This window comes from Anomaloglossus baeobatrachus, chromosome 10, assembly GCF_048569485.1.
Source record: "Anomaloglossus baeobatrachus isolate aAnoBae1 chromosome 10, aAnoBae1.hap1, whole genome shotgun sequence".
NCBI lineage: Eukaryota > Metazoa > Chordata > Amphibia > Anura > Aromobatidae > Anomaloglossus > Anomaloglossus baeobatrachus.
This window is the reverse complement of record NC_134362.1, coordinates 213,474,713-213,491,722: the sequence shown is the minus strand read 5'-3', so window position 1 is coordinate 213,491,722 and position 17,010 is coordinate 213,474,713. Positions and strand designations below refer to the sequence as shown.

General features: G+C 48.0%; 1 protein-coding gene across 1 annotated transcript in view; it reads left to right on the top strand.

Moving 5' to 3' along the window:
* ELMO3 (engulfment and cell motility 3) overlaps window positions 1-16,672 on the top strand; it is a 111,832-nt gene extending 95,160 nt beyond the window's left edge. The window contains exons 16-21 of the mRNA XM_075326275.1: window positions 7,568-7,731; window positions 11,596-11,708; window positions 11,929-12,033; window positions 15,618-15,700; window positions 15,777-15,854; window positions 16,348-16,672. Of these exons, the coding sequence (XP_075182390.1) occupies window positions 7,568-7,731; window positions 11,596-11,708; window positions 11,929-12,033; window positions 15,618-15,700; window positions 15,777-15,854; window positions 16,348-16,560 (756 nt within the window). The 3' untranslated portion in view covers window positions 16,561-16,672. The remainder of the gene's footprint in view (window positions 1-7,567; window positions 7,732-11,595; window positions 11,709-11,928; window positions 12,034-15,617; window positions 15,701-15,776; window positions 15,855-16,347) is intronic.
* The last annotated feature ends 338 nt before the right edge of the window (window positions 16,673-17,010 follow it).

The following is a 17,010-nucleotide window of genomic DNA, read 5'->3' as shown; positions in this document are numbered from 1 at the left end:
CTTGTTAATCCCTATCCCCCACCATAACTGCTGCCTAGGTGCCGCTCCCCGTATGGACCTTGTACATCTTATTATCCCTTCTGCATATGACTCCTCCTGTACTTCCTCACCTTCCTCTTGGACCAATACCTGACTCCGAATAATTCTTACAGTGTGCTCCATCTTGTAGATGACCAGAATTGTCACGCTGAGAATGGCATTGCCAGTGCTAAACATCTTCGTCGACATTTGTAAACTGTGTAGAAGGGTGCATAGGCCCTTGATCTGACACCACTCCAGCAGCGTGATCTGCACCACCTCTGGATCAAGTTAGCCCAGGGCATACGTCATACCGTATTTCAGCAGGGCTCTGCGGTGCTGCCACACACGCTGCAACATGTGCAGATTCCAATTCCTGTGTGTCGGAACATCGCATTTCCGGCGTTTAACTGCCAGACCCTAAGACTTCCGGAGCGATGAAAGTTGTTGAGCTGCTGTGTGCGAAGGATGAAAGTGAGCACATAGCAGCGTGCCCGCTGCACAAGGCCATGTAGGCCGGGATGGTATTTTAAAAATTGCTGGAGAATCAGATTCAACACGTGAGCCATACAAGGCCCGTGTGTCACATTGCCCTGACGAAGGGCCGCAGACAGGTTTGCATCATTGCCGCACACGGCTGTTAAGTCACCAACGTAGTCCACTCAATCAATTTGTACTCTGGTCCCAATGGGAAGACACCACACCCTTTTTTAGGCCCCTCCTGTCTGCAGACCACTGCTAGACAAAGCTATGAACCTCTTGTTACTGTTACCCCCAGTTCAGTTTTATGAGTTTGTGTGCTTGTTACCTGACTACGTTTCCTGCTTGCTGTTTATGTACCTCGTTCGCCGATCCGCATTTCACCTCTGCTTGTTTTCTGATTAAGTCCTGGCCATCCCATTCTGTTCCTCTTCCTCAATTAATGTTTTTAACCCTGCATGACTACTATTCTCTGGAACTGCAGCCTTCCACAGGTATTGATCAACTTGGGCCCTGTGTAATTCCAAATCACTGTATAGGGGTTAAAGGGTTTCAGGGTTCTGGGTGTCCAGCTTGGTGAGTGGCTTGCCTCTAGCCTATCCTTTACAGCCCATCTGAGTGTGTTGATCCAGGCAGGCGTTACACCGTGCCCTCTGCAGAAGGCCATGTAGGCCGGGATAGTGTTTTAAAAAATTGCTGGAAAACCAGGTTCAACACGTGAGCCATACAAGGCACGTGTGTCACATTGCCCTGAAGAAGGGTCGCAGACTGGTTTGCATCATTGTCGCACCCGACCTTCCCTGACTGCTGGTTGAGTGGAGACAACCATTGATGAAACTCGGTCTCACTCTCCGGAGCTAACCGTCCACAATTCCTCAGCGGTGTCTCACATTTCCCCTACATTTCAAAGTAAACATTTGACCGCCTGATGGCCTTGAGCTCTGCTGCCAGCATAGTAAGGAGGTGTGTGGGATTCCTTGGGCGCAGTTACAAGGAAGGGTGGCCTGACCACACAGGGTTTGGGCCGAGGTGGAGGACCCACACGAGGTTGAGGAGGCAGAAGCAGTGGAGGAACTTGTACATACAGAGGAAGGATTGACACACAAGTCGTGGGGACGGCAAGACTTGTACAGCAAACCCTTCTCCATCTCTCACCATAGTTACCCAGTGCCCAGTCAGCAACATGTAACTCCCCTGTCCATGCTTACTGGTCCAAGTATCTGTGTTGAAATGCACCCTGTCACACACAGAGTTTCTCAAGGAATCGGTGAGGTTGTGTGCGACCTACTGTGGTAGCGCGGGCACGCTTTTCTTGGAGAAGGAGTGACGACTGGCCATCGGCTCTTGGGGCACTGCAATGGGCATAAGGTCTCGAAAATCCTCGGTCTCAACAGGGTGTAAAGGCAGCCTTTCTGTTGCCAACAAGTTGCAGATGATGAAACTCAACCTCTTAGGCATGTCATGCCCTTCGAAAATCATGTAAAACACAGCGAGGGGACTCCAACCACAGTCTCCCTCGTTGCCACTAATTGGGCCACACACACCCCACTTGACTGGCATCAGTTGACCCAATTTTCAAGATGAAAAAGATGCTTTGCATGAAGCACTCTCAAAAATACGCATGCCTTTCCCGTCCCCTGGCTGACCCAGGGGAAGAAAAGTCCTCTGAGAGCCATGTCCACATTGTCAGTGGACAGACGCGTGTGCTTATCTGCCAGCAGACCCCCAGCAGCACTGAAGACAGGTTCCGAGAGAACGCTGGCTGCAGGACATGACAAGATCCCCAAGGTGTACGTGTCGAGCTCAGGCAATTTATCCAGATTGGAAGCCTAAAATGAGCAGGGCTCAAGTTGCACAGTAATGGCATCGATGTTTCCTTGCATATACTCATATATCTGTGTCTCCTCCTCTTTTTCCTTGTCCAGCTGTTTTGTTTTCGCATGAGTATATGTCCTTGTCACTTTCCCATGTGTTTGTGTTGTGTTGTGAGTTGTTTATCACCTTTTGGACACCTTTGAGGGTGTTTTCTAGGTGTTTTTATGTGTTTGTGATTGCCTGCCATTGTTTCCTATGCAGTTCGAGTTCGGTTCGTCGAACGTTCGACGAACCGAACTCGAACGGGAGCTCCGTTCGGCGAACCAACCTCGAGCCGAACCGCGACCGGTTCGCTCATCTCTAGTAATGACCTTCTCTTCTGCTGGTTTCCTCTGTGTAATGACCTCCTCTTCTGCTGGTTTCCTCTGTGTAATAACCTCCTCTTCTGCTGGTTTCCTCTGTGTAATGACCTCCTCTTCTCATGGTTTTCTCTGTGTAATGACCTCCTCTTCTCATGGTTTCCTCTGTGTAATGACCTCCTCTTCTCATGGTTTCCTCTGTGTAATGACCTCCTCTTCTCCTGCTTTCCTTTGTGTAATAACCTCCTCTTCTCCTGATTTCCTCTGTGTAATAACCTCCTCTTCTCCTGGTTTCCTCTGTGTAATGATCTCCTCTTCTCCTGGTTTCCTCTGTGTAATGACCTTCTCTTCTCCTGGTTTCCTCTGTGCAATGACCTTCTCTTCTTCTGGTTTCTGCTATGTAATGTTCTCTACTTCTGATTTCCTGTGTAATGACCTCCTCTTCTCCTGGTTTCCTTTGGGTAATGACCTCCTATTCTGCTGGTTTCCTCTGTGTAATGACCTCCTCTTTTGCTGGTTTCCTCTTTGTAATGACCTCCTCTTCTCCTGATTTCCTCTGTGTAATGACCTCCTCTTCTCATGGTTTCCTCTGTGTAATGACCTCCTCTTCTCCTGGATTCCTCTGTGTAATGACCTCCTGTTCTGCTGGTTTCCTCTGTGTAATAACCTCCTCTTCTGCTGGTTTCCTCTGTGTAATGACCTCCTCTTTTGCTGGTTTCCTCTGTGTAATAACCTCCTCTTCTCCTGATTTCCTCTGTGTAATGACCTCCTCTTCTCATGGTTTCCTCTGTGTAATGACCTCCTCTTCTCCTGGTTTCCTCTGTGTAATAACCTCCTCTTCTCATGGTTTCCTCTGTGTAATAACCTCCTCTTCTGCTGGTTTCCTCTGTGTAATAACCTCCTCTTCTCCTGATTTCCTCTGTGTAATAACCTCCTCTTCTCCTGATTTCCTCTGTGTAATGATCTCCTCTTCTCCTGGTTTCCTCTGTGTAATGACCTTCTCTTCTCCTGGTTTCCTCTGTGAAATGACCTTCTCTTCTTCTGGTTTCTGCTATGTAATGTTCTCTACTTCTGATTTCCTGTGTAATGACCTCCTCTTCTCCTGGTTTCCTTTGGGTAATGACCTCCTCTTCTGCTGGTTTCCTCTGTGTAATGACCTCCTCTTTTGCTGGTTTCCTCTTTGTAATGACCTCCTCTTCTCCTGCTTTCCTCTGTTTAATGACCTCCTCTTCTCCTGATTTCCTCTGTGTAATGACCTCCTCTTCTCATGGTTTCCTCTGTGTAATGACCTCCTCTTCTCCTGGTTTCCTCTGTGTAATGACCTCCTCTTCTCCTGGTTTCCTCTGTGTAATGACCTCCTCTTTTGCTGGTTTCCTCTTTGTAATGACCTCCTCTTCTCCTGCTTTCCTCTGTTTAATGACCTCCTCTTCTGCTGATTTCCTCTGTGTAATGACCTCCTCTTCTCATGGTTTCCTCTGTGTAATGACCTCCTCTTCTCCTGGTTTCCTCTGTGTAATGACCTCCTCTTCTCCTCTGTGGGGTGACCTCCTCTTCTCTGCTTTCCTCTGTGGGGTGACCTTCTCTTCTGCTTTTCTCCGTGGGGTGACTTCCTCCTCTCCTGCTTTCCTCGATGGGGTGACCTCCTTTTCTCCTGCTCTCCTCTGTGGGATGACCTCCTGTAACGCATGCCTGGATTCACAGACTCAGACGGGCTGTAATGGTCAGGCTAGATGGAAGCCACTCACCAAGCAGGACCCTTAGAGAAACCCTTTAACCCCTATACAGGGATTTGGAATTACACAGGGCCCAAGGTGATCACTACCTGTGGAAGGCTGCAGTCCGATGAGAGTAGTAGTCAGGCAGGGTCGAACCAGGAAATGCAAAACAGGGACAGAATCGTCAGGCAAGGACGTAATCAGCAAACAAAGCAGAGGTGAAATCCGGATCGAGCAGCGAGGTACATAAACAGCAGGCAGTAGGGTAGTCAGAAAACACGCAGAAGTCAGAACACCAGAATCACTAAACAGAACAGGGTGGAACAGGGACCAGGAATTCAGAACTATCTCTGGCAGTGGTCAGCAGACAGGAGGGGAATTAAGAAGGGTGTGGTGTCTTCCCATTGTTTGTAGCTGAATGATGGTAACTCCAGCTGGAAGAGACACGCCACCTACAGTCAGCCAGTGGTACTGCAGATCCCAAGGAACCCCAGCCCAGTGGATGAGCGGAGCCTGCGCCCACCGGTGCTGCTTGCATCGACTCCTCTCCCATCATCAGCACTATCCACGGCAGGAACACGGCGTCGCTTGGTGATCGAAGTAGAAGTCGCTGGAGCAGACTCCGGTGGTGACGTAACAGTACCCCTCCCACCTCCACGAAGGGCCTCTGGAACCTTAAAACCCATCTTTCCAGGGAATTGGAGGCGAGACTGCCGGACCAGACCCTTAGCATGAATATCGCTCTATGACCTCTCCTCAGGGCCGTAACCCCTCCAATGCACCAAATACTGTACCACCCCTCTGACAATATGCGAATCAAGTATTCTCTGTACCTCATACTCCAAGTTACCTTCAACCAAAACAAGAGCAGGGGGGGCCCTGACTGGGTGAATGGGGACACGATATAACTTCAGGAGGGACTTGTGGAACACATTTAATATCTTAAAGGATGGGGGGAGTTTCAGGTGGAAAGCTGTAGGATTAATGACCTCGAGTATCTCGTAAGGTCCAATAAATCTGGAACCCAGCTTAGCAGAAGGGACCTTGAGTTTAATATTCCGTGTGGATAACCATACCTTGTCCTCAACTCCAAGGCTTGGGCCCTTGGAACGTCTCTTATTAGCAGAGGAGGTTTGACCAACCTTTGCCTTCTTTAAGTTCTCTTTCACCTCAGACCAGATAGCCTTCAGCTTGTCTACAGTTATTTCAGCCTCAGGAGTATCCACCGCAGTGGAAGAAAAAGAACCAAAACGTGGATGCAACCCTAAATTTTAGAAAAAGGGGGTTGTCTGGATGGATTCCTGATACTGATTATTGATGGCGAACTCAGCTAGCGACAGATATTCCACCCAGTCAGACTGACGGTCAGACATAACACCAGAGATATTGTTCAAGGGTTTGACTGGAACGTTCAGTCTGACCATTGGTCTCTGGGTGGTAGGCAGAAGAAAAAGATAACTCTATATTGATCCTTTTACAGAACGCCCTCCAGAATTTCGAGACGAACTGTGTTCCTCGGTCAAAAACAATATTTTCCACAAACCTGTGTAACCGCACAATATGCCTAAATCAACAACCTGCTAAGTTTCAGAATTAGGTAATCCGGACCAAGGAACAAAATGACACTGTTTGCTGAATCTATCCACTACTACCCAGATACAAGTCTTCCTTTCTGAGGGTGGGAGGTCAGTGATGAAGTCCATGGAGATATGTGTCAAAGGGCTTACTGGAGTAGGTAGGGACTGGAGAAATCCAGTAGGGCGGGTACGGGGTGTCTTGGCTCGAGCACAAGTTTCACAAGCCAGTACATATTCCTTACAATCCTTCGCTGCGGTTGGCCACCAAAAATTTCTGGTTACTAGTCGGAGGGTATTGCCTATACCAGGGTGACCTGCAAGCACAGAATTGTGGGATTCCTGGAGTACCCGTAGGCGAAGTGAGGGGGCGACAAACAGTTTACGGTCAAGAGTGGTTTCAGGAGCTTGGTCTTGGGTATTATGGATCTCTTCTATCAAATCTAAGGAAACAGATGACACAATAATGCCTTTAGCTAAAATATGAACTGGTTCAGAGTTTTCAGACTGAGAGGGACAGAAGCTATGGGAAGGTGCATCAGCTCTTGTGTTCTTGGTACCGGGCCGTAATGTTACCACGAAATCAAATATGGGAGAAGAACAATGCCCACCTAACTTGCCTAGGATTGAGTCTCTTAGTAGATTCCAGATAAGTGAGGTTCTTATGGCCTGTGATGATTGTGACCTTATGTTTGGCGCCTTCGAGGAAGTGGCGCCATTCCTCGAAGGCCCATTTAATTGCCAACAGCTCTCAATTACCAATGTCATAATTTCTCTCCGTGGGAGAAAACGTGCGGGAAAAGAAGGCACAAGGACAAAGCTGAGTGAGAAATGGAGTACCTTGTGATAGCCCCGCTTCTACTCCAACCTCAGATGCATCGACTTCTTCTATAAACGGACGCATAAGGTCAGGCTGAATCAGAATCAGATCTGAGGAAACACATTCTTTTAATTATGAGAAGGCGTGGATCGCCTCTGGCTTCCAATTAACCAAATCAGCCCCCTTTTTAGTCAAATCGGTGAGGGGTTTGTCAATTTTGGCAAAATCTCTAATAAATTTGCGATAATAATTAGCAAACCCAAGGAAACGCTGCAAGGCTTTCGCCAGCACTATCTACGGCAGGAACACAACGTCGCCTGGTGATCGAAGTAGAAGTCGCTGGAGTGGACTCCGGTGGTGACGTAACACCTCCTCTTTTGCTCTGTGGGGTGATCTCCTCTTCTCTGCTTTTCTCTGTGGGGGTGACCTTCTCTTCCCCTGCTTTCCTCGGTGGGGTGACCTCCTCTTCTCCTCTGTGGAGTGACCACCTCGTCTCCTGCTTTCCTCTGTGGGGTGACCTCCTCTTCTCCTGCTTTCCTCGGTGGGGTGACCGCCTCCTCTCCTGCTTTCCTCTGTGGTGTGATCTCCTCCTCTCCTCTGTGGAGTGACCACCTCGTCTCCTGCTTTCCTCTGTGGGGTGACCCCCTCTTCTCCTGCTTTCCTCCATGGGGTGACCTTCTCCTGCTTTCCTTTGTGGGGTGACCTCCTCTTCTCGTATATTTTGTATAATGACTTTCTCTTGTCATGGTTTTCTTTGTGTAATTTCTGGGGATTTTTTTTGTACAGGTGATGCATGTGGTAAAGGAACAGATTTCTCGTACTCTCGGTCATGCTCCAACATCTCTGGAATTTTTTCGAACAAAAATCTCATCTCTTAATTATAGTGAGATTCTCCGAAGACGTCAAGAAGAAAGATTGAACCAGGATGAAGCTCTCTCCCCACCTGTCATGTAAGAAACAAACATCAGTCCAGGGGCGGACACTGACAGTTTGGGGCCTCTGTGCAAGAAATTGTGTCTGGGCACCCTCTTCTTCTTTGGTGACACAGCTTCAGATACAGTGTGTATATATTACATAGCACCCTCTCTTTTTATGTACAATACTGTCCCTAACATATTGGATTCTCTTGTCATTTTTGTTATTTATAGCGCTCTGTCTTTATTTCATAGTGTCCTCTCTTGTTAGATATAACATGACAGGACTGATGATGGAACATGGTAAGGCTTAATTTTTAACAGAGAAGCTGATGGACTGGTCTTCTGGTCAGATGCTGCTCCTTCATTTTATATCTAACAAGAGAGGATTAAGTAACAAAGAGGGCACTGTGAATAACAAAAATAACGAGCATATGCTATATAAGAGACGTTGCTATACATAACAAGAGAGGACACTATATAATAAGGGACAAAACTATATAATAAGTGACATATATAACTAGCAAGGATGCTAATAGGGGACAGTGTTATACATAATAAAAAGAGAAACTATGTAATTAAGGATGGCGCTTTACATAGTGAGTATAATAAATACTAATGGACGGTGTTATACATAATGAGGCTACATTCCTGCATCCGTGTGTAGTGTTACTGTGATGCCTGACTTTTCTTTTCCTCCGACAGCGCACAGACCCATGGAGTATGTGCTATTCCTCATAATTGGATCAGAACAGCACATGCTCCAAGTCTCACAGATCTCATTCCCGGAACTGTGATTTTCACAAATATGTGAATAGATCTATGAAACTCTAGGAGTCTGCGTGCCATCTGATAAAAAAAGTCTGGCAACACACGGAAATGTCACACAAATGTGAGCATATGGCCTAAGGAGTTTAACATATAACAGCATTACTCCAAGTCATACAGTACAGAATAAATACTTCCATAAAGTTACTTACCGCTGCTGTCTTATCTGCTTAGTTTTCTGTTGTTTCTTCTGATCAGAACTTCATGTCACCATCTTCCAGCCACTACTTGTCTTGTCACACATCATCACAGCCCTAAATATAACAAGGTCACATATATTGTATATATGCATTTGCCTCCTGAACAAAAAATCCCCCAGACTGCGAGGTTATCAGTGCCAACTCATGAATTGTGGGGTGAGGAGGACACTATGAGGGCCATATAACGAATTGTGGGGTAGGGGACGATGCTATGAGGGCCATAAAATGAATTGTGGGGTGGGGGGAGGATGCTATTGTTTCATTGGCTATTTCCCACATTCCCCTACGTCTCAAGGTTAATTTAGTATTTGATCCAGAAGCCCTCCTTAACACTTTGAGGGCCATATCATTTGTGGGGTGGGGAATCGGTATTATTTTAATTCAGTCTGTATAGGAGAAATATTAGAAGAGTAAAGTAAAGGTGTCTGGCTTTTTGACAGGTGGACCCTGCAGCCCATCTGGAAAGGTGTATAGTGTTACTTCCATAGGTCACTGCAGGTCAGGACAACCCCTGACGAGGACACAAACATGGAGGCAAGATGCAGGAATGATCTGATAGAAAATACCCTGCATTCCCCTGGCAGTAGATACCGCCACTCTGGACAAAAACTGTATTTTTAGGTAGAGGATTATAATGCCAATAAGTATATTGATTGGCGCCTACCCTAAAGGCCGCTTTACATGCAACGATATCGCTAGCAATCTCGTTAGCGATGTGACACGCCCAGCTCGTTGCTATGATTTGCCGAGATTGCTCATAGGTCATTTTGTAGCGGTTACACGTACCCATTTCACAAACGACGCTACATCGTTCAGCGATATATTGTTTGACCAAAGAGGTCGTGTGGACACAGTCATACAGCATTCCTCCCAACGATTCTGGCAACGACAGAGGTGTATAATTGTCCATAGCATACACCCTGGCGTGACACCAATCAGAGCGGAGGAGGCATGGAGCATTGCTCGTTACGACACGTCCGCGTCGCTGATGACGGACGCACTAACGATGTTGTTAGTCGTTGGCAGGATGTCAAATGTAGCAATTTGTCTGCTGCGTTCAAAAGGACGAACAATATTTTGAACATGAACGACGTGTCAACGATCAACGATTTCGCTAGTTTTACGATTATTTTTAAGGTCGTTCGTAGTCGCTCGTAGGTGTCACATGCAACGTCGTCGCTAACGACGACGAAAGCGCGTCACGAAAAACGTGACCCCGACGACATATCGTCATTTATATCGTAGCGTGTAATGGGGCCTTTACTTTACAATTTGACTGGGATATGTAATAAGAAAATGAAGGTGTCCCATGATCAGCTGTCCAAAATAAATACATACAAATAATAAAAAAAAGCATGTAGCCAATGTGGAGACACGGGGCTCAGTGGGTGCTCTCGTCCACTAAAACCCGCCGCCTTTAGAAAGACAGCGTGGCTCAGGGCTCATCCCAACTGAACACCGGCCTCCTTAACCGTGGGCGTAACACTACTCAGACAACACAGGGTGAGGGAACCACAATAATTAGACTTTATTGGATCCCCAAACAATTAACGGCACATAACCAGCAAAACACACAAATGTAACAGGCAACAGTGTCTCACCCTTCCGCTGGCTCACCAGGGATTTAGAATGTCCATGACTCACAGGTTCCAGGGCAACTTACTCCAATCCAGCAGCACCCACCGAGAAAGGAATAACGCCAGATTTAGGAAGCTGTGTGAGGTCTGCAAAGTCTGTAACAGGTGACTGAACTGTCCCAACCTGAGTGTCCTCCTTAGGTAGTCCTGGTTTGATGTTACAATCCTGGCAGCCGGAGTCGAAATCCCTAGGCTGTGGATATGGTCTCCAACCAGAACCGGAGTCCCTAGATTGAAGCCATAAGATATCCTGATCCTCTAGTCAGCTCCAAAGAGCTTAGACTGGATCCATCAGCATCCATCAACCTTCATCAACCCTGGTGGCTTAAAGAAGTCCCTTTTATAGCCATAACCTTCCCTTAGGATACACTGCGTCCTCATCGATTGGTTGGACAAGATTGCTTCTCCCATTGGATGAATTTCAAGCTGCATGGATAATGTTCATTTAAATGATGTGCATAGAAAGACTCAGTATATCTACATGGAGTCGGCAAGTCACCGACTAGACAATGGCTACTAAGGTAATTACATTATCAATAAACAACTACAATACAAGGATTACTGGAAAAGTCTGGAGAGCAATAGCTAAGCAAACATGACTTAGCACACATAAGAACAATAGTCTGGCTGAATGTTAAGAAACGTTAACCCATGAGAGTCCATGTCGTCACAGCCAACACACCTCACTTTACATGTGACATTAATTATATGCAAAGGGAAGGGGTGCTGGAAACAATTAAAAGGAGGAGGAGGTGAGATTTGATGATAACAGTTAAAGCATGGGAGATGTGCCACATTTATAGGAGAAGGTGACATGTGCAGGTCCAGATGTGTCTTGGACATAGACCTTCATCTTAGGCTTACTTGTCCTTGTCCCTGTGGTTTCCCAGTTTTCACAAATACTACATGCACTCATAATTTATGGGGCTGCTCACATGTCCATTTTTTTCTGGCTGCACAGATGAGGACCAATAGAAGTCTATGGGTCTGTAAAAAACACGTGCAACACACGTATGATGTGTGCCATCCGAATGCTGAACGTGTTTAACATTGCAAATTATAGGAGAAGCTTTGTAGTTTCTTTAACCATCCGTAACAAACGCTGATGACTGTGATGGTAAAAGCAGACGCCCTGATGCAAAGCCCCGAGAAACACTGCTACCATTATTTCACATACTTCTTTGATACGGATGTGTGAATGAGGCCTTAGATTTCTCTTTTGTGAAATTATTCAGGGATCTGAGGAAGCAGTTACAACCGGAGCTGCTGGACCTGATCAAACAACATCGGCTTCACTACCTTTGTGAAGGCACCAAGTTCCGGAAGATCAGCAGTCGCCGGAGACAAGGTAACCCATCAATTTGCTTTTCTTTACATGATTTACTAATAATCTGATGATGTCTTTCCACTAATTGACAGATCTCCTCGCTCCTCTACAGCCATGTTCCAACTTAACAACACATGGCTTTATTATAGGGCCTCACGCCTCTTCTGTCCACCACACGCCTCAGACTTCCTATAATCCAAGGGTGTTCATTGTTAATAAAAATAGTGGCATTCTTTTCCAGATAAATTGTGGTTTTGTCGTCTTTCTCCAAACCATAAAGTTCTGCACTATGGAGATGTGGAGGACAAAATAGACAACCCACCTATAGAAATACTCGCACAAAAAAGTAAGTGTTTGTGACCGGCTGATGACATTTAATAGATCCTCAGTACTCAAGCTCTGATAGCAAGATGTATCCACTCTAGAACACCTCCTCCAGGTGAAGTCATTTACCAGGGTGGGACCATGAGGCTGATGTCACATGTGCAAGGGTGGGATCAATAGTCTAGTCATGTTACACGTCAGAGTAGAACTGAGTGTATGGCATTGTCACACATGGCAGAATAGAATTGAGTGTCTGATTCCACCATGCTACATGTGAAATCACCAGATACCTGGTGATTTTTTTCACTTGGCATGGTGGAGGCAAGTCTGGTGGTGTCACACGTAGCATTATAGGATTAAAGGGTGCTTTACACGCTGCAACATCGCTACCGAGATATCGTCGGGGTCACATTGCTAGTGATGCACATCCGGCGCCGGTAGCGACATCGCAGCGTGTGACACCAAAGAGCGACGATCAACGATCGCAAAATCGTTCAAAAACTGTGATCGTTGACACGTCGCTCCTTTCCTTAATATCATCGCTGCCACAGGTACAATGTTGTTCGTCGTTCCTGCAGCATCACACATCGCTGTGTGTGACACCGCAGGAACGACGAACATCTCCTTACCTGCGTCCACCGGCAATGAGGAAGGAAGGAGGTGGGCGGGATGTTACGTCCCGCTCATCTCCGCCCCTCCGCTTCTATTGGCAGGCCGCTTAGTGACGCCGCAGTGACATCGCTATGATGCCGAACGCACCTCCCCCTTGAGGGAGGGATTGTTCGGCGGTCACAGCGACGTCGCTGACAAGGTATGTTCGCGTGACGCTGCCGTAGCGATATTGTTCGCTACGGCAGCGATCACCAAATGTCGCACGAGTGACGGGGGCGGGTGCTATTGCGCTTGACATCGCTTGCAATTGCTAGTGATGTCGCAGCGTGTAAAGCACCCTCAAGTGATAGTGATGTCACACGTGACAGGGTTGGATCAGGAGTCTGGTGATGTCACACATGACAGGGCTGGATCAGGAGTTTGGTCACACATCAGCGTAGAATCAGATGTAAGTTGATGTCACATGGCATAGTGGTATTGATCGGGGTTCTAGTGATGTCACATGTGGCATGGTGAGATGTGGAGTCTGGGGATGTTACACAAGGCATGTTGGAACCAAGAGTCTGGAAATGTCATAGGGTCTAGTGTAGTCACACGTTGCAGGGCAAGATCAGGAGTCTGGCTGGGATGTGGCATCGGGAGTCTGGCTGGGATGTAGGATCGGGAGTCTGGCTGGGATGTAGGATCGGGAGTCTGGCTGGGATGTGGCATCGGGAGTCTGGCTGGGATGTGGCATCGGGAGTCTGGCTGGGATGTGGCATCGGGAGTCTGGCAGGGATGTAGGATCGGGAGTCTGGCAGGGATGTAGGATCGGGAGTCTGGCAGGGATGTAGGATCGGGAGTCTGGCTGGGATGTGGCATCGGGAGTCTGGCTGGGATGTGGCATCGGGAGTCTGGCTGGGATGTGGCATCGGGAGTCTGGCTGGGATGTGGCATCGGGAGTCTGGCTGGGATGTGGCATCGGGAGTCTGGCTGGGATGTGGGATCGGCAGTCTGGCTGGGATGTGGGATCGGCAGTCTGGCTGGGATGTGGGATCGGCAGTCTGGCTGGGATGTGGCATCAGGAGTCTGGCCGGGATGTGGCATCAGGAGTCTGGCCGGGATTTTGGATCAGGAGTCTGGCTGGGATGTGGCATCAGGAGTCTGGCTGGGATGTGGCATCAGGAGTCTGGCTGGGATGTGGCATCAGGAGTCTGGCTGGGATGTGGCATCAGGAGTCTGGCTGGGATTTTGGATCAGGAGTCTGGCTGGGATTTTGGATCAGGAGTCTGGCTGGGATTTTGGATCAGGAGTCTGGCTGGGATTTTGGATCAGGAGTCTGGCTCTGATGTAGGATCAGGAGTCTGGCTCTGATGTAGGATCAGGAGTCTGGCTCTGATGTAGGATCAGGAGTCTGGCTCTGATGTAGGATCAGGAGTCTGGCTCTGATGTAGGATCAGGAGTCTGGCTCTGATGTAGGATCAGGAGTCTGGCTCTGATGTAGGATCAGGAGTCTGGCTCTGATGTAGGATCAGGAGTCTGGCTCTGATGTAGGATCAGGAGTCTGGCTGGGATGTGGCATCAGGAGTCTGGCTGGGATGTGGCATCAGGAGTCTGGCTGGGATGTAGGATCAGGAGTCTGGCTTGGATGTAGGATCAGGAGTCTGGCTGGGATGTAGGATCAGGAGTCTGGCTGGGATGTAGGATCAGGAGTCTGGCTGGGATGTGGCATCAGGAGTCTGGCTGGGATGTGGCATCAGGAGTCTGGCTGGGATGTGGCATCAGGAGTCTGGCTGGGATGTGGCATCAGGAGTCTGGCTGGGATGTGGCATCAGGAGTCTGGCTGGGATTTTGGATCAGGAGTCTGGCTGGGATTTGGCATCAGGAGTCTGGCTGGGATTTGGCATCAGGAGTCTGGCTCTGATGTAGGATCAGGAGTCTGGCTGGGATGTAGGATCAGGAGTCTGGCTGGGATGTAGGATCAGGAGTCTGGCTGGGATGTGGCATCAGGAGTCTAGCTGGGATTTGGCATCAGGAGTCTGGCATGGATGTAGGATCAGGAGTCTGGCTTGGATGTAGGATCAGGAGTCTGGCTGGGATGTAGGATCAGGAGTCTGGCTGGGATGTAGGATCAGGAGTCTGGCTTGGATGTAGGATCAGGAGTCTGGCTTGGATGTAGGATCAGGAGTCTGGCTGGGATGTAGGATCAGGAGTCTGGCTGGGATGTAGGATCAGGAGTCTGGCTTGGATGTAGGATCAGGAGTCTGGCTTGGATGTAGGATCAGGAATCTGGCTGGGATGTAGGATCAGGAGTCTGGCTTGGATGTAGGATCAGGAGTCTGGCTGGGATGTAGGATCAGGAGTCTGGCTGGGATGTGGCATCAGGAGTCTGGCTGGGATGTAGGATCAGGAGTCTGGCTGGGATGTAGGATCAGGAGTCTGGCTTGGATGTAGGATCAGGAGTCTGGCTGGGATGTAGGATCAGGAGTCTGGCTTGGATGTAGGATCAGGAGTCTGGCTGGGATGTAGGATCAGGAGTCTGGCTGGGATGTAGGATCAGGAGTCTGGCTGGGATGTAGGATCAGGAGTCTGACTTGTATGTAGGATCAGGAGTCTGGCTGGGATGTAGGATCAGGAGTCTGGCTGGGATGTAGGATCAGAAGTCTGGCTGGGATGTAGGATCAGGAGTCTGGCTGGGATGTAGGATCAGGAGACTGGCTTGGATGTAGGATCAGGAGTCTGGCTTGGATGTAGGATCAGGAATCTGGCTGGGATGTAGGATCAGGAGTCTGGCTTGGATGTAGGATCAGGAGTCTGGCTGGGATGTAGGATCAGGAGTCTGGCTGGGATGTAGGATCAGGAGTCTGGCTGGGATGTGGCATCAGGAGTCTGGCTGGGATGTGGCATCAGGAGTCTGGCTGGGATGTGGCATCAGGAGTCTGGCTGGGATGTGGGATCAGACCTTTATTTGCGGTTTTGCAATGCATGGAGACTTTTTTAATGTTTGTATTTCAGTTTCAGTTGTCGACATCAAATATGTGTTAACAGGAAAAGATTGTCCACACATGAAAGAGAAGAACTCCGGGAAACAGAATAAAGTGAGTGATAAGGCTCCATGATGATACTGCATATGTGAGGGGGATCACTTGTGATTCTTGTCCTGTCTCGTTGCAGGACCTCATGGACCAAGCATTTTCTGTCTGCTATGATGTGGACTGCTGTCTGAATTTCATTGCCCCCTCTTCTACTGACGTAAGGCTTAGTATTTTGATGAGTGTAAGATCTTCTGGGAAACAACAAAGGTCAGAAGGAAGAAAAATAGTAGTGAAGGTCTGCCAGGCTGGCAGACATCAGATAACTGGAATAACTTTACAAAGTATCCCAGCTCACAATAGAAGCTTCATATGCAGAATGTAAAGATAATATACCTGGTTACTTCCCATACAATACTAGTCTTATCTTCATTTACGGAATATAAAGTATCCATCAGATTCTCAGACTACCCTATGCACATTTGGAGAGATTTGGTGGTCTGAGAAACTCTACCTTGCTCTTGGGCCTAGAGGGAGACTGACACAGTGCTTACATAATCAGTGCTGGTCTACCCCTGGAGGCGCATCATACCATATAATGGTCCCATCCCTAAGTCCAGCATTGGGCTGAAGATTATGGTTGAAAGCCTGGTGAAGACTTGGGTTGGTACTCATTTAAGCTGTTCATCTCCTTTCTTCTCATTTATCTGCAGTTTTGCTTGTGGCTGGATGGCCTAAATGCACTGTTGGGTCGGGAAATGCCCAGTGAGCGGACACGCACAGACCTGGATCTCCTGCTGAACACTGAACTGAAGCTGCGATTATTGGACCTGGAGAACATATCTATCCCAGACCAACCACCACCCATTCCTCCACGTCCGAAGAACTTTGACTACTGCTACCAGTTCACCTCCACCGAGGCCTAAAGCATCTCTGGGACTGAGAGCAGAATTTGCTGACTCCTAGTACAATGACCCTATGGCCTGGTCTATGATGCACTGATCTATTCACAGATGACAATAAAGCATGGTTCTGCCATGTGTGTCTGCAGTCATGAACCCAGAATTAGGTATGGAACTCAGAGCCATCGCCACTCTCGTCTGTGCTAACTACACAACTGATACATTCCGGCTGCTCTTAAAATATCTATTAATAACTTAATGTAGAGACTATAAAGTTGATATATTGGAGATGGACAGACAATGTTTAGCCATTTATGACCAATGATAAATATACAGAGGGTGAAATAAGTATTGAGCACCTCACCAATTTTATAAGTAAGGCGGGCTTTACATGCTGCAACATCGCTAGCGATGTCGAGCACGATAGCTCCCGCCCAGTCGTTGTAACGATATGTGGTGATCGCTGCCGTAGCG